Source organism: Abramis brama (assembly GCF_963993115.1).
Source record: "Abramis brama genome assembly, chromosome: 14".
Taxonomy (NCBI): Eukaryota; Metazoa; Chordata; class Actinopteri; order Cypriniformes; family Leuciscidae; genus Abramis; species Abramis brama.
In genome coordinates this window covers 25,360,173-25,382,359 of record NC_139976.1, presented here as the reverse complement: position 1 = coordinate 25,382,359, position 22,187 = coordinate 25,360,173, and the positions used below count along the sequence as shown (strand labels likewise).

The window sequence follows — 22,187 nt, the reverse complement described above, 5'->3', positions numbered from 1 at the left end:
CAGTGTGCAATATTGAGATCTCTTTCAAGTCTTGCGCTTGAACAGACAAATTCACACAAAAAATGTCAACATGCCCGTCTTGGCGAGCATCCTAGCAAACAAAGTAGGTTATGTCTTGAGTTAATTTAAACAGTCGAGAAAGACATCGCATTTGTATCAGTATTTTGGATTTGTGCATTGTCTTGAAGTGACAGCTGGCTAATATTCTTATAAATATAATAATATTCTATAAAAACATAATATAATATGTTTTTAATTAAAAAAAATTAAAAATATATATATATTTTTTTTGTTTTTTAATTTATACAGTTATGCATTTGATTACTAAAATTTCTGTACCTGAAAACTACTGTTAGATACCTAAATAACCTGAAAAGCACTGTTTATTTTATTTGTATATTTGCTATATTGTATTTATTTGTGCTGTTGCTTGTAGTTTGATTATTTATTTTAATTTTCTTTATTTTTATTTGACATTAGTCCTTTTTTCCCTGAACATTGCACATACCAAACCGCACTGAAACCGTGCCCCTAAAACTGTGACAAAAACTAAACCGTGAGTAATTTGAATCGTCACATCCCTAGTTCATAATCATCCAGTTTGAACACGGTGTTTTTTTGTTTTTGTTTTTTTTTCAGATTTTCCCTAACAGTGTTATTTAAATATACTATTCTTTGCTCCTTTTAACAATTGGCTTCAAAGCTATGGATCCTTCACTGGAAACCAAAAATAACTAATTTGCGCTCAATGTTTACTCTTTGAATTCTTGAATCTGTTAACAATACAAGTCGACATCATTGTGACTATGAATTCTTACATCTGGAAACAATACAAGTCAACACCACTGAGACAGTGGTTGCTCTATGTCTCTATGTGTGCAGTATGAATGTAATCCAGACATACTACATTCGCCATGCTGTCATCATCATGTGACCTACCAGTGTCAGTTGTGTTGCTTCACAAATCCTCTCCCATGTCCATTGTATGCATACTTCAGAATATCGCTGGAAGTAGTAGGTCATCTAGGTACTTTTTGCCTACTCTTCTATGAGTATTGTGAATTCGAACATAATTCTTTTGTCACATACTGTAGTATGTGATTTCAGATGCAGCCTTTGACAAGTTTTGCTAAGAAGTATTTCCTAAGGTGAAATTTGCCTATCCAATAGGAGCAAACTGGGAACGGCCTTAGATGGCAACATGCCCATTGCATTATGGATGTTGAAGTTTTCCTACCTATTTGGCAAAAGGGAAGATATCTTCCACTCTGTTTTCCCTAGTCAGGTAGCATAGATTTAAACATTTCTTTCACCTTTCTATTGCACAGGCAGCCAAGATTATTGAAAGCCCATTTTGCCAGTGGTGAATTAATGAAAATAAAAATCATTTTTCTGATGGGATGATTTTTTGCAGTGTAAATATTCCTGTTTTCGCATAGCACCATTCTGCTTGAATTAATTTCAATAACTTTTGTCATATTAATATTCAACTGAAAGGGTTATGTTCCATCCTAAATGCAATAAAGGGATCTTTTAATGCACAAAATATTTATCCAAATTAATATACCTTTTTGTGTAACATCTAAAACAAAATATATTTTATTTTTCTTTCTTGAAATTTTGTATCTTATGCCTGAACTCTTTATATTTTTATAGGGTTTATTTTCACTGGAGAGATAACACACCGCATGCTGACAGCGACGCAGTATATTGCTCCACTCATGGCAAACTTCGACCCGAGTTTTTCTAAAAACTCCACTGTACGGTATCTGGACAATGGTGAGTTCAGTTTAATGGAAGGAATATATGTGAGATTAGGTTTAGTGCATCTCAAATCAAAGTGTTATTCATATAGATCAGTCATATAGATTCAGAATGACTTGAATATGAGAAATAATAACAACATTTTTTATTTTTTATTTTTTTATTTTTGTGAATCATTTTGTTAATATTACCCACAATCCCTTAAATAAAGAAAAATAAAAGTTTGAGGCACTTTTTATAACTTTAAATATGTTGGAAAAATATACATTGAGTAAAATGAATATTAAGGCAATGAATTTAGTTAGATGCTAACAAAGGAGTAAGTGGTTGTCATGTCTACCCAGCTAACATGTGTATAATATGTGACTGTTACGTAACTGTAAAGTCACCTGATGACCAAACTTTCATCATGGCAACGTAACAAGTCGTGTTGTCACAACTGTAAAAGTGAAATTACTGTATTAGTTGCCACAACGTAACTTTGTGATCAGTTAATAATTGCGATATTATTCAAAATGATTAAAATGTACAATATTAACCAATAATATAGTTTGTGGCAATCATAACCAAGAATAAATGGTAATGATAGTTTGGATTTGATGAAGCAAGTTAGCAATACATGCTGGACTGTTGTCAAAAGACACAACTGACTTCCAAAGGATATCACTTATTTTAGCCTGCAAAAATTATTTTAATAATTTAATATACTTCTGTCTGTGGCCCGAGATGTTGAGATCAACTCCAGATCAGTTTGAAGAATGGATGAATGGATTGATGGATATAACAAATAAAATGGTCTTCATTTTAAATTAACAGCAATATAATTAATCATGTCTGTTTACTTTACATATATTTTCAATATCATTAGGATATATAAATGTCACGGGTCAATGACAGAAGAGAGGAAATCATAATACTTGGATAAAAATGCAGCAGTCCCTCTTTTACTCAACACAATAAAATAAAAAAATCTCTGCCACAGGAAGACCCAGGAAAAACCACAGGAGCAATACACACCAACCATTCAATAGGCAACACCAAAGAACTGAACTAAACTGAGTATAAAAAAAATGAGGCACTAATCTAGACACACTAATCAATTAACTAATCAGAAACTATGTTGACAAACAAGGGCATACTCAGAAACGACAACCAAGTAAAATGAACTTCACACAGGGGAAAGTAGGAACAAAAACAAAGATGAATCTTGACAATACTTAAGCTGGACTACAACACTATATTCTTCTAGATCTGTTGTACAGCAAAACAAACTTTGTTGCATTATTTTCCTGTTAACAAGTCAGTCAAGTCAAGTCACCTTCATTTATATAGCACTTTTAACAGTATAGATTGTTTCAAAGCAGCTTTACACTGAAAATAGGAAATTACAGTAACAGAGATTGTTTTGGCTTTACAGCAGCTCTAGAATAAAGTTATTGTCCATCTAAAGTTAGTTTTGATTGATTGATTGACTTCCGTTGCAAAGATCATTAGTTATTAACTTAGGGGCCGCTAACACGGCACCGTTCTAACAGAAAACACTCAACGCGCTCTGGCCCGTTCATCCGCACATGCCTGGTGGCTCGAGAACGCAAACCCTGAAACAGATTCCAAGGTGCAAGCCTTGAAAATTTTTGAAAAAATTATATATCTCTTCGCAAACCTCAAAAACACAAACCCGTGAAAATGCAGACGGTGCACATCATGTATTTATTTAGTCTATAGGTATGAGCGTTTGAATACATATGTGTGCAGACGTGTAGTCCTTCTTTACAAACCAACCCTCAACAAAACACTTGTCTGGCCTTAAAAATTTATAATAAAGAATTATTTATCGCTTCCGTGTAGCCACGTGAACTGGAATTATCCCGACAACGTTTTATCTGTACAGAGGTAAAGGAAAGGGAAGGAGGCCTTCACAGGGGAGTGACTAGTTGACACTTCAGGACTGCGTTTTTGTCGTGACCACGCACAGGTCCTTCATCAGATCTGGATACAGCCTGGATCCAGCGGACTGCGGTAAACCTCGGGATAAACAGAGAGAATATTAGCGGAGACGCCATCCTTCTTACGATGTAACAAGTACATCAGGATTTATGGGAAGTGTTCCCGGTTCCGACTGACCTAAACTATGCAGCCTAACATTTAATTATAGAAGTCTATAATGTGTTATGTGTATGCTAGGTCAAAGAGATGTGTTTTTAGTCTAGAATTTAACTGACAGAATGTGTCTGCTTCCCGTACAATGTTAGGAAGTTTTGGTGCTAAATGGGAAAAGGATCTACACCAGCAGTTGATTTTGATATTCTAGGTATTATCAACTGGCCGGAATTTTGAGATTGCAATAGACGTGAAGGACTATAATGCGTTAAGAGCTCGCTCAAGTACTGGGGAGCTAAACCATTTAGTGCTTTGTAAGTAATCAGCAATATTTTAAAATATATACGATGTTTAATAGGGAGCCAATGCAGTGTTGACAGAACCGGGCTGATATGGTCATACTTCCTGGTTCTGGTAAGAACTCTAGCAGCTGTAGTTTGTTTATTAAGAGTGCAGGGCAACCACCCACAATAGCATTACAATAATCTAGCCTTGATGTCATGAACTAATTGTCCCGCATTTGTCATTGAGAGCATATGACGTAGTTTAGATATATTTTTTAAGATGGAAAAATGCGGTTTTACATATACTAGACATGTGACTTTCAAATGAAAGATTGGTATCAAAGATCACACCCAGGTTCCTAACCGACGACGAAGACTTGACAGAGCAGCCATCAAGTGTTAGACAGTATTCTAGGTTATTACGTGAGGGAGTTTTTATTAAATAGTAGGAAATTACTAGTCATCCAGTTTTTTTTATCAGCTATGCATTCTGTTAATTTTGTGAATTGGTAAGTTTCGTCAGGGCATTAAGAAATAATGGAGCTGAGTATCATCATCATGAAAAGTAATGCCTTGCTTCCTAATGATATCTCCTAAGGGTGGCATGTACAGAGTGAACAGCAAAGGTCCTAGCACTGAGCCTTGTGGTATGCCATACTGAACTTTTGATCGATAAGACATCACTAAGATCGAGTAAAACTAATAGAGAGATACAACCACGATCGGATGATAAGAGCAAATCATTTAGCCAGCAGCCATATCACCCTGTAGCCCAAGACTGGTTGCCCATTGAAGCCAAGCAGGGTTGAGCCTGGTCAGTACCTGGATGGGAGACCTCCTGGGAAACTAGGTTGCTGCTGGAGAGGTGTTAGTGAGGCCAGCAGGGGGTGCTCACCCTGTGGTCTGTGTGGGTCCTAACGCCCCAGTAAAGTGATGGGGACACTATACTGTTAAAGAGCACCGTCCTTTAGATGAGACGTTAAACCAAGGTCCTAACTCTCTGTGGTCAGTAAAAATCCCAGGATGTCCTTCGGAAAAAGAGTAGGGGTTTAACCCCATCATCCTGGCCAAATTTGCCCATTGGCCTCTGTCCATCATGGCCCCCTAATCATCCCCATATATATATATATATATATATATATATATATATATACTGATTGGCTATATCACTCTGTCTCCTCTCCACCAATAAGCTGGTGTGTGGTGGGCGTTCTGGCGCAATATGGTTGCCGTCACATCATCCAGGTGGATGCTACACATTGGTGGATTTGAGTACCTAGAAAAGCGATATATAAATGTAAAAGCATTACATTTGTGATTCTAATGAGAGCTGTCTCAGTATTATGGTTACTATAAAAATACATTTTTCATTAATTTAGCCACTGTTTCAAATAAATACCTAGGGTTTTGTTTATTTTCTTCTAATAGGCTTGAAAAATAAGCAGATCTAGCTTAATTAAACATTAACGCCAAATGTGCTGTAAGAAGAAGAATAGCAAAAACATGTTGGACTTACCTAATAGCCAGCCATCACCATACTCTCCATCCTTCATTTCACAAAAGTGTGCTATTCCAAAAAATTTACGCATCGTGAACGGACCCTGGGTATTTAGCCACAACATTGGTAATTAGGGATGAAAAGAACCAGAGGACAAAAAATAAAGGGTTGCAAGAAGTTGTGATGCACCAGATATTGCGTGACTCCTTCTAGTTGAGGGTTCCAAGACGTCTTTTTAAATATTTTCTCCCTCGTGTTAATTTAGAATAATTTTCGTCAACGACATTTTTTCACAGACGAAAACCAGGTGGGTAGAGTATCCAAAACCTGTAGAAGTAAAAAGTAAAAGTACAAGTACTTATAGAAATATTTACTCAAAGTAAAAGTAATAATCTTAATAGTTACTTGAGTAAGAGTAAAAAAGTATCCAATGAAAAAACTACTCAAGTAGCTAGTTACTAGTTACTTCGGATATATAGTTAAAACTCTTCACATGTGCTCGTACTAATAACTGCTACTGAATATCTGAACACAAACAACGATCAAATGCACATTGACGGATCTTCTTCCGTCTGTTCTTCAAAATGTAATCAAATGTAAATTTTTGCAGGCGTGTGTAAACTGGTTAATACGGTGATGCATTGCTGCCACATACATATTATTTTTTTCCCCTCAATTATGTCGTAATAACGAGATCGTATGTCGTTTTAACGACATCTTTTCTCGTAATAACGACATCTTATGTCGTTTTAACGACATCTTTTCTCGTAATAACGAGATCTTATGTCGTTAAAACGACATATTTTTCACAAGATCTTATGTCGTTAAAACGACATATTTTTCTCGTAATAACGAGATGTTATGTCGTCAAAACGACATCTTTTTTTGCACTTATAAGGACATGTGTAGTCATGTACAAAATATGCCTTTATCCACATAAAATGTACAGCCTATCGCGCCTTTATTACACGTTCAAAAAGCTTAAGAAAATAGTAGCAGCCCCCAATCATGCAAAATTAATCAATGAGGCCCTTTTTTGAAAATATATTTTAAATAGGCCTATAAATTTTTTTATATATAATATATATAAGATTTATTTTTGTTAATAGGCTATATCTTCATTCATTACCTAGAGATATAATTAACCAAAAAGTAGTCAAAACACATCTAACAGAAAATTTTACAACATTGTGTTCTTATTTTGTTTAATTAACGAAATGTCAATCTTCATCTTTATAACAGAAGATACAATACAATACAAAAATCTTCAAGATACAGCCTACAATCTTCACATGTATAACGGATTGTCACCTTATAAACAGTCCTTTGTGTGGTGGAATAAGCATATATAAGTATATGGTTAGTACCGGTATCTTAATTTAAATTTTATTTTATTATTTTATTAGTTCATTAATTATGCTAACTCAACTAATTAAATGTGAAGAGCTGGATACTAATTACTAATGAAATAATGTCAAATATTAAATGTAGGCTATTGATTAGAGTTGCCATAGACTAAAGGATTTTTCTAGACTAGAAGGACTAATCGCACGTTTATATTCAATCCTGGGTGCATGTAGGCTATAGCCTATATTCCGCGCTCAAGCGCATGCATAAAACTTGCCGCAAAGCGCCGGCAAAAGTAGGCTAATGATATAATAAATGTATCTGAAAAAAATAACGAAGCATTTTAATTGTTTATTAATGAACTAGTCTTTTCTAAATCAGTGTAGGCTGCCTGCATATCTCCATCTCCGCTGTAATGTAGCCTAGATACGCCTTTCATACGGACAGGATTACATAATCAGATGGTACCGTATTTGCTTTCGATTGGATTTTTTTTCGTTGGTGGACATTTTTTTTTTAATAAACTTTATAGTTATATTTCTCATGTCTGTGAGGCTTGTCTATACACTGTTTTTCAGTTCATTTTTGAGGCGCGCTCCAATTCACAGAGATCATGAAAGTGCGCCCTGTTTGTTTTCTTTTATTTTTCAAAAGCACACCGTTTTCTTGTTGTTGTGAGTTTACACAAATAAAAGTAGTTGCGACTAATGTATTATTATTTTCTGTATGACCAGAAATGATGGAGTATTTTAAGTTGTTTCCACTGTTGATAGGAAAATGCGAGTGATGGCACCGGCGCCTCCATCCATGTCATAGTGCGCGCTCCACACTCCGCACAAACACTTGGATATGCGCTTCATAATAGCAAACATTTATCTAGGTTAACGTTAGAGCGAGCGGCCATGCCAGACGCATAATCCTCTTCATGTTTAACTAATCAAATTCTGTTGAATTTTATTGCGCCAGTTTGAAAAGGGCGGCTGAAACACTTAGCCTATACAGATAAACGCCCAACACTGGTGTTTTTCTTTAAACAAATTCGTTTAGGCTTTAAAATAAATATTGTTTATGGGCTAATTAATGCCACAATAATTTGTTTATTTTATTGGCTACTTGTATTTTTCATTTTTTTTTTTCATTGAATACCATTGAATATTTGCATTGAATGCATTGAATATTTGCTGTGCACCGCAATGCCATCCTCCCATAGAAAGACACGTTAAGAGCCACCTATTTTCTTTATAATAAAGGGTTTCTATGGAAGGAAAACGCTTAACGTATAATTAAATGCATTGCGTTCATATTCTTTATCACTGAAGCTTTTTCTTTATTATAAGGGTGTATTATTCCATTAAAAAGGACTGTTTATATAAGGTGACAATCCGTTATACATCTTGAAGATTTTTGTATTGTATTGTATCTTCTGTTATAAAGACAAAGATTGACATTTCGTTAAACAAAATAAGAACACAATGCTGTAAAAAATAAACAACTTATGTTATGTTTGATGTGTTTTGACTACTTTTTGTTTAATTATATCTCTAGGTAATGAAGATATAGCCTATTAACAAAAATAAATCTTATTAGGCCTATATAATATATCATATAAAAAAAAAAAAAAAACATATATAAAATATAAAAAAGCCTATATAAAATATATTTTCAAAAAAGGGCCTCATTGATTAATTTTGCATGATTGGGGGCTGCTACTATTTGCTTAAGCGTTTTGAACGTGTGATAAAGGCGCGATAGGCTGTCAATTTTGTGGATAAAGGCATATTTTGTACATGACTACACATGTCCGTATAAGGGCAAAAAAAGATGTCGTTTTAACTACATAACATCTCGTTATTACGAGAAAAGATGTCGTTAAAACGACATAAGATCTCATTATTACGAGAAAAAATGTCGTTAAAACGACATAAGATCTCGTTGTTACGACATAATAGGGGGGGAAACAATAATATGTATGTGGCAGCAATGCGTCACCGTAGGTTTACTACACTGCAAAATTTTTCGTTGTGAATTTACAATAAATAATTGGATAAATTTTGCATGACTTTCACAGTAAGGATTACAGCAATATACTGTGAAATATACTCACAGCAATTTACTGTAATTTTATATCTGTGATATTACAATGCATTGTCGTAAAAGCACAACTGTATACTGTAACTTCACAGCTTCAATGACAAAGCAATTACTGTGATATTACAGTACATTACTGGGGAACTACAATATTTTGCTGTACATCATTACAACAAGGCCCTGTACTTTTACAGTGTGTACTGTGAAAGTAATGTACAAGTTGACAATTTACTGTGAATTTACAATGTATACTGTGGAAGTCATGCTAAAATTGCCCAGTAACTTACTGTAAAAGTAATGTAGATGAAGCTTCCATTTACTGTGAATTTACAATCATTGTACAATTAACCCCCTCCCCCCAACAAACAACTCTGAGGTACAGTCAATGTTAGCCCAATGGCATATTTATTGACAAATACATATTTTCCATGTACAGCAGATGCCAAGAACTTCAAGAAATCTTAAAATGCAGAAAAATTGTGCAAACTTGCAACACAACAACCTGTCTCTCAATTCAACTAGCTGTGTCACAATAACAGTAATAAAGCCATCTTAAAATGCAGAGAAATTGTGCAAACTTGCAATTCAACTGTCTCACAATTCAACTGCTGTGTCACAATAACAGTAATAAATGTTGGAAAATTACAAAAAGAACAAGGCTACTCAAAACTGAGCCTGACAACTACCACTGTAAAAAAAACTATGATGCCCACTCAAAGTCAACAAGTTTCCTCAAAAGGGTGCTCACATGAGGGTTCATTGTTGTCCGCTTCTTGGTCTTTGAGCCTCTATCAGGATTGATGCCCAGGAAGCACCTGTTAATAAAGCAAAGATAGTTTCAGTTTTAAATAGACTTACAGTATGTATTGCAGACAGCATTTATCAAGGTGTGCTTTTTGCTGTGCTTTTCCCCCACATCAAACCCTAATAGATTTATAATCAAAACTTGTTAGATCTTACTCTCACCATAATTTTTTTTAGCCATTTTTAGCCAATGTGCCTCAGGTTAGGTTTGCCTGAGGCAAAGTGGTTGATTTTCTACTATGAGAGGCCATATCAACGTGCGCTGCCACTGAAATACATCTTCACGCAATTGACCAGTTGGTAAATTAAAACCAAACCCTGTTGAAAGTATGACAAACACATCCTTTTCAATTAAGGGCCTAAGAGCATTTTGTTCTGCTTTTAAAGAAAATTTCATCTACTTCATTCAATACATTCGCATTTCGCAATAGACGTTTCGAAATCATCATCACATAGCCTGCCCCAAAACAAAATAAATAGCTGTGATTGGACCGGCAGGTATTTGTCAGCATAACGTGTAGAAACCCAGACTGATCTGCAGAGCGAAATTGAATGAGTTCGCGAGATCAGGATGGTCTCACCAGGCTAGCCTCAGGTACCTCGTTTGTCAGCATTTTAGACCTCAAGACAATCATTGAGTTGGAAGCCTGTACTATAATGTGAATTACAAGATTAAATGTGATCTTTATAAAATACCTTTGAATGAACTCCAGCGTCGACGATCCAGCGGCAGGATACTCAATGTTGAAGACATAATAGCTGCTGAAGAAAGCAGCTAATCCGTGTAAAAAGAAAGGGTGTGGGCCAATCACGACACGTCCCTCGATGGATATAAGCCATCCAGAGGGCTTCATCATGTCACCTGAAATGAACAGATACAACATTATGTGTTATGAGCACTTTGCAATCTGCTTAAGATACAAAGGGCTATACAAATGTAATTCTTATTATAATTATTTATTATTATTTATTGTGGTCATGTAGACTTCTAGAATGATAACAAAATAATGAGTTAAAAATGTCGATACTAGATCAAACTAACATTACCTTGAATGATCAAGCAGGGGGTGCTGGGGAGTTCTGTAGTATTGACGTCCACAGCAGTGGCACATAGCTGTAACATAGTTAACACACAATAGCATGGATTTAGGATAAAGGATAAATATTGTTCATTGGTCAGAGGTAGTAAATCATGCAAGGTAAATGTTGATTATGTAATCACTCATTTTGCATTTTAACTATTTGAATAAAAAAATCTTACATCAACTTCAAGCATCAAACTCTCTTTCGGCTCTTTGAAGTACAACATTAGGAGCAGCAGGATGCAGGCAGCCTTGTCAGAGTCTGGATCAAAGCAGGCCAGAACATCACGGATCTTGGGGTTGTCCAGTGTTGCACAGTAATCCAGGATGGTCTGTCCTCGTCGACTAATTGCCTCCTGTAGCTTCTGAAGGACATTGACGTCCGTCAGGAGGCCAAAGTGTGAGAATAGGCATTTCTGAGAGAAGAGAAATGGCCATTCCTGTTTGATCTCAGACATCGCTGCAGCAGGCACTTTGTTAAGGTATTTCCGCAGGATGACGTATGTCTTTTCCATCATTGGTTCTGCTCTCTCTGCCCCACTCATTCCTTCCTCTGTGTATACAGACATACAAATGTATTGTTAGTACCCAAGTAACAATTTGGTCTTGTAGCCGCCCAACACACACAGTGTTCAGATCTTGACCAATTACTAAAGTCTAAACAAAATGACCCAAAAAGACAGTAGATGGCATGCCTGAGTAGATGTTCAGCAGATCCCTCTTCATATTCTTCAACGTTGCCTCGGTCTCCCCCTCTGGCAAATCTGCTGGGCCCCACCTGACACACCTAGGAGTGGGCATCACAGGGTAACAATACTATCGGGGACGGTTATAGCTCAGAAGTTGGAGCAAGTCGTCTCATGACTGAAGGGTCAGCAGTTTGATTCCTTGTTGTGACTGTCTAAATAGACCCATCACACAGAAGTTATGTTACAGTGTAATAGAAAAAATGTTGTAAACACTATTATCAAACTAATTAAAGGGATATTCCACCATTTGGGGAATTAAGCTCATTTTCCACCACCCCTCGAGTAAAACAATTGATTTTTACCTTTCTCCCGTTCATCCAGCAGTTCCCTGAGTCTGGCGATACCACGTATAGCTCCAGCCTAGCATAGATCATTGGATCAGATTAGACCATTAGCATCTCGCCCTCAAAGTGACTAAGATTTCTGGAATTTTTCCTATTTAAAAGTTGTCTCTTCTCAAGTTAGAACGTGCAATAAAACTAACGGAAAATGAAACGTGGCAATTTTCTAGGCTGATCTGACATGGAACTATACTCTCATTCTGGCGTAATAATGTTGCAAACGTACCATGGGCGCAGTGATATCACGCAGCACCTGAAAGTAGTCCCCGTTGCATTCTACTAACTTGAGAAGAGACAACTTTTAAATAGGAAAAATTCCAGAAATCTTAGTCACTTTGAGGGCGAGATGCTAATGGTCTAATCTGATCCAATGATCTATGCTAGGCTGGAGCTATACGTGGTATCGCCAGACTCAGGGAACTGCTGGATGAACGGGAGAAAGGTAAAAATCAATTGTTTTACTCGAGGGGTGGTGGAAAATGAGCTTAATTCCCCAAATGGTGGAATATTTCTTTAAGGTCAAGGTATTTAGTGTACCACAACCATGCATGCCAGAGAGCCACTATGAACAATATCAGCGCCCTGGCTCAGCTAAATCCTAAATGGAACAAGGCCATAATCACAGTTAATTGCACGTGTTTACTACACTATTAACATCGCAACATGCTTGCTGTGAAAAGGGTCCATGTCAAAGTGTCAATAAAATAGTCAAGAGAAAAGTATGTTTTGTCCTGTTTCAAGGTTATTCATGGTCATATACAATGCTTTCGAACAAACATTGACAGACTTTACATGTATATTGCCACATACCCATATTGGTCAACAGGACCTCTTGCCAGTCTGGCCTCTCCTGCCATTCCCGTGCGCGGTCTTCTTTCTCTGCGGCGTTGAGCAAGAGTATTATTCCTATTTTTGTACTCCACTCTCGTTTTTACTTGTTGCAGAAGAGAGTGGCATCCGTCTCCAGCAGTATCACCGTGCTTGCCAATGTCGCCAAATGATTTTGGATGGCTCCTGAAAATGTGGGTGGGATAAATAGAAAACATGTCACCATTGTGGCACTTACGACAGAAGCGTACAGCTAATGTAAGGATTACTTAAAGGAAAGAACCACGCTTAAAAAAAACATCAGGCTGAACAAGACCAAAAAAAAAAAACCCATCAGGCTGAACAAGACCTTCATAAAAACATGTGAATTAGTATGGTTTTCTTGAATATACTAGCACTGTTTAAACAAACCATGTTTACAAAGTCTTCACTTTTGCACCCTTGTTACATCATAGGTGCAGGGAATGAATCAGTGAAAGTTACAAACAGTTGAAGGGGGTGGGGCTGGGGATTAACTGACAGCTAATATTGATAATAGCCCCATCCCTACCTGACAATGTTTCTCACAACGCTGTGGCACATGGCTCTGGTTGGGTTGCGGTCGTGCTGCATCATTTGGTCCACGAGCACGACCACGAAGGCCTTTCTCTCGTCTGGCAATGGTCTTTCTTCTTTTTCCACTCTAAGTCGAATGGCTGATGACACCTGGTCCCAGTTGAGACGAAAGTCAACATGCCATGGTACGCCAGGCTGTGAAGCGCTTGACGTGCTTGGAGGGCTGGGCAACAGCTGATTTGGAGGCTGGAATGTTGTGTTTGGAGAACATGGAGTTGGGGAACTTGGAGCACTTGGATCAGGAGCAGAGACCAAATCCATATTAAGAGTAACAAGTCCTAGAAGGCACAAAAACTATTTATTAATTAAGATAGGGCAAGATGTAGGGCTATGGGTCAATAGACTGTGTGCTTAACTGTAGTCCTGCTCCAGTACTTCCTGGAGGAAGCTCACACATTGGTTTCTTGTCAGCACTATTGGATGAAGCAATTCGAATTTATTCACGCAAGTGCCATTTGTTCGAATCTGACATAATGGGTTAGGAGAACGCAGAAGTGTCCATTGACTCATGTTAAAAGATTGCTCTGATAATGTCACTTAAAAAAACAATAGTTAAAATAACAGGCCAATACACTATTGGAATTACAAACTCATCATAACAGGGTCTGATTGTTTTTCACTGCTATTGTTATTAAGTTTGGAAATGCATGCAAGTAATAAGCATCAGCTGCATTCACTTCTATGCATTTCCAGATGTGAAAACAACAGCAGTGAAAAACAGCCCAGTTTTGATGAGCTTGTAATTCCAATTATAATTTTTTATGCCTATTATACATTTCCCCAACCCATTACGTCACACTGAACAAATGCCACACACATGAATAAGGTCTATAAGCTGTGCTGCACACCTGAGATTAATCACTTCATCCAATAGTATTTGACAGGTAACCAATTTGTGAGCTTGGGACTACATACAAAGTATATTGTCTACCAGTTGTGCCAATGTTCTAAGGCCCTAGTTCAGTGACATGAAAGAGTGAAAAGTGTTATGGGTGAACAGATGAATTTACCATCCTTGAAGCCCTTCATTAACTTCCGACTTTGGATAGGTTTGAGGTATTTCACCAGATCCCTCTCCTCCACCAAGGTCAGATCTTCAATAGACTCGACCCCAAGCTCATCCAGCATGGTGGTAAGAAGGTCATCAGGGAGACCAGGCAAGTATGACCACACTGCTTCCTTGACCTAGTCTCATTAAGTAGTGAATCATGAAACACTAATTTCTCATTTTTGCCATCCCTACACTGTATGCATATTTCCTACTATAGTCTGTTCAATCAACAAAGCAAATTAAAGACAAAATCAACTTTATTCAAGGCTACCAAAAAAACAACAAAAAAAAACAAACAAACTTTGTTTGCTATGACTAGCCTGCTCTACTACTCACGTCTCTCCTCACATATCCTGTATCCTCACTTTCCTCCCTGCTCATACTGCCTCTGGAAAAGAATGGTGGAGAGCAATAAGGGACTGATCATACACATTGTATGCTGAAAGAGGATAGTAGTCTAGTAGATCTTCCTGCTTAATGCACACATAATTGTCTTGGGACACTCCTAGGTCACAGTACACACCTGTGTCACATAACTTTACAAAAGTATGTTTCTCTGAGACAAAATAGACCGAATAATGAACAACAATAACTAGCATAATCTTCCCCACAAGAAGCCCTTCATCACTGTTCTCTAGTAAAATGTACATTCCCCTTCTGTAATCTGTGCCTTTGACTGTAACATAGTTACAAGCCTGTGCCAACTGTAACTGGAATGGACAACTGGCTACAGATGCCCTGATTCTGTCATTGTAATCGTCAACATGAAAATCAGTCCCCTTTTCTGCTTGTACAAGTGGAGGGAACAAGTTTCCTGCACTCAAGTACGCTTGTAGAAGTTGGTGCCTCTCTGCTAGAGTTTTGCACAAATTCTTAAAATTGTGCAATTTTCTGGCACACTGTTTAAAAAATGTATGTTTGCTCTCAAATCGGAGTGTCCATAGGCGAATAAGTGGGCCAAAGTGAATGATGAGAGATGGATAGTGGCACAGATAATGGTGCTTTGGTCTGAGGGGGGCATTGGGGAAAAGCCTTGTCCTGTTGTCTATGTACTCCTCTATGAGGACTTTAAGATACGCAACCTGGCCCTCTGTAATGACCGGTGCACAGATGAGCTCAACAATCTCCCTCAGCTGCAAAATGATTTGCCACACCTCATTTTCGCACGGATCTTTAATCCTGTCACCCACCATGAGTGGGAGAAGTCTAAGCAAACACCAGTTCTGAACTGCATGCCCACTGAGCTTGTCACTGCTGGGAGAGAGGTCTGCTGGTTTGTCCTTACCATCATTAACGTCATATCTGAACTGGTTCTTACACCTGTTTAACTGCAGGTATGTAAAATGATTATCCTCAACTAAATGGCGAATATATAATGGAAGGTCATAAGCTATGACTCCCTCAAATAAGTCATGGCCTAGACATGGTGGTAGGCCAGGCTGGCAAACATGGAAATGTGAAAGCTGATTGAAAGGAGAGTCAAACTTGATGCCACATACAGAGTCAGTGGCAGTAGTTTCCTGCTCTTGCAAATTACTTGCGTATGATTGGGCTGTTCTTTTGGTACCACACAATATAGGATTAGTCAGGAAATCACCTCTACACACCTCACAGTAACGACAAAAATAAGTAGACCGACTGAAGTTCTCCAAGAATCCCCCAATACAATGGGATCCCAGGTTGTCTCCTGCAATGGCAACCAAAGAGCCCTTTAGTACAATGCCATCAGATGTGACTACACCTCTCTGCTCCAGAATTTTGAGGTCCTCAATCAGGGGAGCAAAAACTTTATTTACCCCAAAATACTTAAAGTCATGTTCCCTACATAACAGAACAAGTTGCATCTGATCAATAGAAGATCTATTGTGAGGCAAAATGTCAGTCAGAGTTAGGTAAACTGCTAAAACCTTGTGCTTTTTTTTCCCTGAGCCCAGGGGGTTGACAACCTCAAAGGCATCTTGGTACAGTATTAAACCAAGTGAAGAAGGGTCAGCTTTCAACATTGGATTACTTTGAAAGCCTTCTCCATCCTTGACATCCTGATAGACAGCATCAGTAGATGGCTGCAAACGTGTCATGGTATACTGTTTGCGTAGAGACTCATTTTTGAAAAGTGTCACCAATGTCTCACGTATAGGAACATACTGAGCAAAACATTCTTTGTCATTTTCATCATTGCCCAAGAGCAAAGGAACAGGATGAACATAGTTAAAACACTCTTTAAAAGCAGCCTTCCTCTTTGCATCTGTACTGAGCATTCCCCTGTTATAGAGTGTGAGTAGATCATCTCTGTTCATTTCCTCAGTGATGCTGCTTATAGTGGCCTGAGGGATTCCGAGTTCTTTTAGCTTCTCACTCAGAATGTTTAGGGAATTGGACAGGCCAAGTTCATGAGCACTTTGAAAGCCATCAATAATGGTTTGAATTGTGCTTGCTGGTAAGAGTAGCTTAGATTGCAATTTCAGGTAGAAAAGTGTAAGGTTCTGTAAAAATAGGTTTTCGTCGACAGCTAATGGCATTTGTGGTTCATTATGTTCCTCGGCAGCCTCTGAATATGACTGACTGGGTCCTGGCAACGGCTCTGTAACAATAGACTTGTCTAAAACAAGGTCATCTAAAACTGAACCCTCTGCACACCTATGTTTTCTGGAAATATGTGAAGCAAAAGTCATCACGTGTGTGAACGTGCAATCACAACCTCTAAATGGACATCTAGTTACCATTCCTCCCCTTATGTGCGTCTTCAAATGCTTAATAAGAGAGGCCATAGTGTCACACTTAAATGCACAAGCCTCAAACAGACATTTCAAGGGTGTGTCAGGTGGTAGAGCTGATGTGTCAGGTGGTAGAGCTGATGTGTCAGGTGGTAGAGCTGATGTGCCAGGCAGTATAGGCCCAGCAGCCTGCAGGTAGGACCTATGCTGCCTATACATATGAATTTGCAGTCCTGTGTGTTTTCTGTACCTCCGTGAGCAGTCAGGGACCCCACACTGGTAGTGATAATTGGGGGCATTGCTATGCAGTTTTGTGTGCTGAACATAGTTACACACATTCTCAGACACATGCTCACAGCCAACAAATTTACAGTTGAACATTGTGGTGCATTTTAACTAGTCACCTACCTAATCTATTTCTCCTCACTCTTAAGGCCCTTTCACACTGGACGCGATTTTTACGCACGAATAATTCGCGCGATGGTTTTATTTTTTGATCAGCTGTTTGTGTAATGAGTGCTTTCACACCGAACGCGAATGTGCTGCGGCGAAAAAACGATTTATTTTTTTTTCGTTTCGATGTCTATTTTTTTTTCCCTTTTGCGGCGACAGAAAAGACTTCAGCCAAACACATACTACAAGGACAATGATTGTGTGGCGTAGCATTGCCAACCAACTCGGTTATCACGACTGTGAGTATGTTGTGTGATAGTTTTAGTTGTTGTATAGTCCTGTGCTGTGTAGGCTAGCAGGCTAAACTACATTTGGGATAGAAAGCTAATCATCAAAGACAGAGATAGAGACCGTGTTTACGCGGCTCATGTGATGGGTTTTGACGCGAACTATTCGCACACGAACTATTCGCTTTTTCGTTACGCATCCAGTGTGAAAGGGCCTTTAGCCTGACACTGAACAGGATGGTTAACCTCACCCTCTGATGACCTGGAAAGAAAAGAAAAGAAAAAGGAGAAATTACACAAAGACAGGAGGACTAGCCGAGGTTAGGCTGTTCCAGGCGGGTTACATGAGCGCGAGCGCCCGGTGATCGCCTGGATCTCACACAACCCGAAAACGTCAGATCAAACGTTTGAAATAGGCGCTCTCTTTATAAATAAACCACAGATTTGAGCTTTAAACAACTACATTCTCGACTGAACAACTCTTAAAACTACATTTCGTGACACAATAACACAGTAGTAGCCTATTTTTAATTTCGCGGCCTTATTGCAAGATGGCTGCTGTGTGTTGCAAGATGGCTGCCAACGGGTTTCGAAACTTTCGCCTCTGACGCGTGTAAATTTCGCTTCAAACTTTTGTTTTTACGCGCGTCAATTTTGCTCTTAACGCGCGAATTAACACAAAGTGGTCAAGCGTATAACTAAACGCGGCCGGCGCGAATTTGACGCGCTATTCGCGTCCGGTGTGAACGCATAGTAAGGTGAACGACCATGCCGTCTTCCCTCTCGTTCTCTGTGGGAGTCACGTACGATCTCGCGAGAATAAGCAAGTTGAAGCTGAGAATCTATCGATTACGGCAAAATCAGAACCATTTATGTGTACTGCACAATCGCGGAGATATTAATAGAAACATTTAGTAAACACCGAGTGAACGCGGCCGCGCGCCATCCGACCTAAGGTGAACGACCATGTTGTCTTCCCGCTTGTTCTCTGTGGGAATCACGTACGATCTCGCGAGAATAAGCACGTTGAAGCTGAGAATCTATCGATTACGGCAAAATCAAAACCATATGTGTGCTGCACAATTTGACCCTTCGCAGAGACCCGCCCCCCTTAGTTACTGTCGCTATGCCCGACAAGCTACGCTGCTCTCACGCCACACCATGTTCTCACGCAGTGAAAAATACATCGCGGAGCAGAGAGGAGACTGACAACACGCTGACAGACAGGACGGACCAGGTTACTTTTCGGTTACTTTTGATATTAGACATAATAAACAAAGTCTCACCTTTCAAATGTGGTCATTTTTTAAAAGAAATTTAAACGATACATACCGTTTTGTGGCTCTTAAATGTGTCTGACAGATCGCTGTAGAGCAGGGATAGGCAACTCCGGTCCTGGAGGGCCACTGTCCTGCAGAGTTTAGCTCCAACCCTAATTAAACACACCTGAACAAGGCAATCAGTGTTTTCAGGATTACTAGATAGATACAGGCAGGTGAGTTTTTATCAGGGCTGAAGCTAAACTCTGCAGGACAGTGGCCCTCCAGGACCGGAGTTGCCTATCCCTGCTGTAGAGCATCAGTTAAAGCTGCTCGTGAACCGATCATCTCTTCCTTCTAGTTAATATATAGCATCAAATAAACATGAATGAACATAAGAAGGAATGTTGTTTTAACCGCGGAAAGGCGTCAGTACATTCCGTTTTTCAAGTTCAAATTCTCCCATGTTAATCTGCTATCTCTCCTGACTGCTTTGTCGGACAAAATGGCGGATGGCGGATTATGATAGGTTAGATCGCCTGTCAATCAAGCTCCCTGCGAAGGGTCAATTGCGGAGATATTAATAGAAACATTTAGTAAACATCGAGTTGACGCGCCCGCGCGTCATCCGACCTCAGGGAGTTAAACACAGACGAGCTAGACTCGTTAGACCCTTATCTGACCTGACTGACGATCATAGAAAAATTTGACGAAACAACAAAGTACTGCGGATGTAAATGACGTAACAATGTGGTTGTTGCAGGCAGGGTTAACTGTCTGCTTATGGACTTTTTCGACTTGGTGTCAAACTTACCTCTAAAAACTCACTGCTGCTTATCAGGGTACTGCAGAGTTGCAAACATATGCACTGTCCAGGCTGCCACTGGTGAAATTTCGCGGGGGTCGTTGTCGTGCTGGCGATGGGTGAAACCAGAGCCATAGAGAGAAAGAGTTGCGACACTCTTTGATGTCGCCGCTATGGCTGTCACGTGGTTCATGTAAGCCGCAATAGTTCCAAAACACACGCTGGCTGTCATGTTCTTCTATGGGACAGACAGCAGCGATTGCATTATTGAACGGTAAATATAAAATAAAACACACACCCAAGTACTTTTTCAGCTGTTATTGCATTATTGCATTTTGTTAATGTCAGTTTTGCATTTGGAGATAAGTTTTAGGCTATATTTTTGGAGGGAAAAGCATAGTGTTCATGTTCGCATGGGTAGTAGCACTGGCTTTAGCGGCTCTAACTTAACTTTTCCATATCATTCATCTGATGATGGACGTCTCATGATATTTATTTTAGCACAACTGGGCTGTATTAGGCTATTGATTCCCGTGATTTTGCTTATAAATTTTGATTCAGCCATTACACCTTCGTGATCACGCAAAGAGGTCTGCCGTGGCCGTCCGTTCAGAGTTCGCTTAAATATTTTTTATTAAACAATGACAGACAACAAAAATGTGTGCTTGTGTGTGAACAAGAAAAACAAAAACCAGGGGCAGGTGATCCATGAAACAGACAGGACTGGTGATCCCATAACAATCCTAGAGGTCCAGCATTGTTCTCACAAGCCGCTTCACTCAAGACAATAAAACATAATGAAAAGTTAGTATATCCCAAAAAATTAAATTAAATAAAAGTTGCTATAAAGGTGGTAGCGATTCATTACCGAACTCTTACTGTCACAGTGACAGCTGACGAAGTCGCGCTAGCTAACTAGCTAGCGCAGTGCTTGAAAATTGGTTGAAACATCCAACATAAAATATAAATAATTACGCTGTGCATGTACAAATGAAGACCAGTATAAGCATCGCAAAGGGCCTCTGATACAATATAGACAGTTGACAATTCAAAAGAGGTCGATATCTCAACAACTTAACTCTGGAACAACTCGACGCGCTGCAATGTAAGTGAATGGTGTCCAACGCCAAAATGACAGTGTTTGGAACTATTCCGATATTCTAATCCCGGAAGTAGGCGGTTAAAAGCGCCGCCATTGTTTACAACGGAGGTCTATGGGAGTGTCGCAACTCTTTCTCTCTATGGCTCTGGGTGAAACCATTGTGAGTGAGGGGGAGGGGATTCTAAATCGGCTATTTCTGTTTGAGTACTTTGAGAGGAGTTTGGTGCGGGTCTCCCTGGCCTTCAACGTGTAGGCTATGAACAAAATATACTTAAAAAAATATTATATAAATGGGGTGGCAACATGGGTGGCAAGACTGTATCCCAGGGGTGGCAGCTGCCACCCCGTAGATCCGCCACTGGATGTTGAGCGCGCTTACCGCGCGCCTACATTTGAAATAACTAAATTTTGGTCGGCAGGAAAAATGGTCCAACCGTTCGGTTTGTAATGCGTAAGTTACCGAACCAAAAGCCTCATACCGAACGGTTCAATACGAATACGTGTACCGTTACACCCCTACAGAAATGTGCACACATAAATAGTAATGTTTGTCCCATCATTGGTTTTATAAACTTTACAAACACCAGATCTGTCGAGAATGAGGAGATGTCGTCACGACACAGCGCCCCGCCCTCAGAGACCGCGTCATCCTCCCCTTTCCGCCATTTTGGGAGGATACCCGCCAGCGCCGTTCATTGTTTGTATTGGTAACTTAGTAGAGGATGTTGTCGCACTATTTTAGAATGCCTGGAAAACACTGATGTGTAAAAAAACTGCTCCAGTGTCTCACACGATTGTCGTGGAAACCGTAGCAACCATGTGTTACAGTTTTTTCGTATTTTAAATTTTAAAAGTAAAAAAAAAAAAAAAAAAAATGTTTGGCATTGGTAGTAAGTTTCTCCCTGTAAGGACCCTTTTCTTTTGCCGCATTCATCTCCATTTCTTCTTAATTTTCTCGTAATTTCTATTATAATTCCTCGAGCCGTCTTTCCTGCTCCGTCTCTGTATTGCTCTTGCACTGTTGCCCCTGGCAACCGATAGCGTATCCTCCCAAAATGGTGGACGGGCTCAATTCG

At 39.1% G+C, this 22,187-nt stretch overlaps 1 protein-coding gene across 2 annotated transcripts in view; it reads left to right on the top strand.

Annotated features, from left to right (window-relative positions):
* Positions 1-22,187, top strand: part of plxdc1 (plexin domain containing 1) — a 935,956-nt gene that overhangs the window by 344,021 nt on the left and 569,748 nt on the right. The window contains exon 5 of one of the 2 annotated variants that reach the window (XM_084135568.1): positions 1,657-1,779. The exons of the other annotated variant lie outside the window; for it this stretch is intronic. Coding sequence (XP_083991694.1) covers positions 1,657-1,779 — 123 coding nt within the window. The remainder of the gene's footprint in view (positions 1-1,656; positions 1,780-22,187) is intronic. 2 annotated transcript variants of the gene reach the window in all.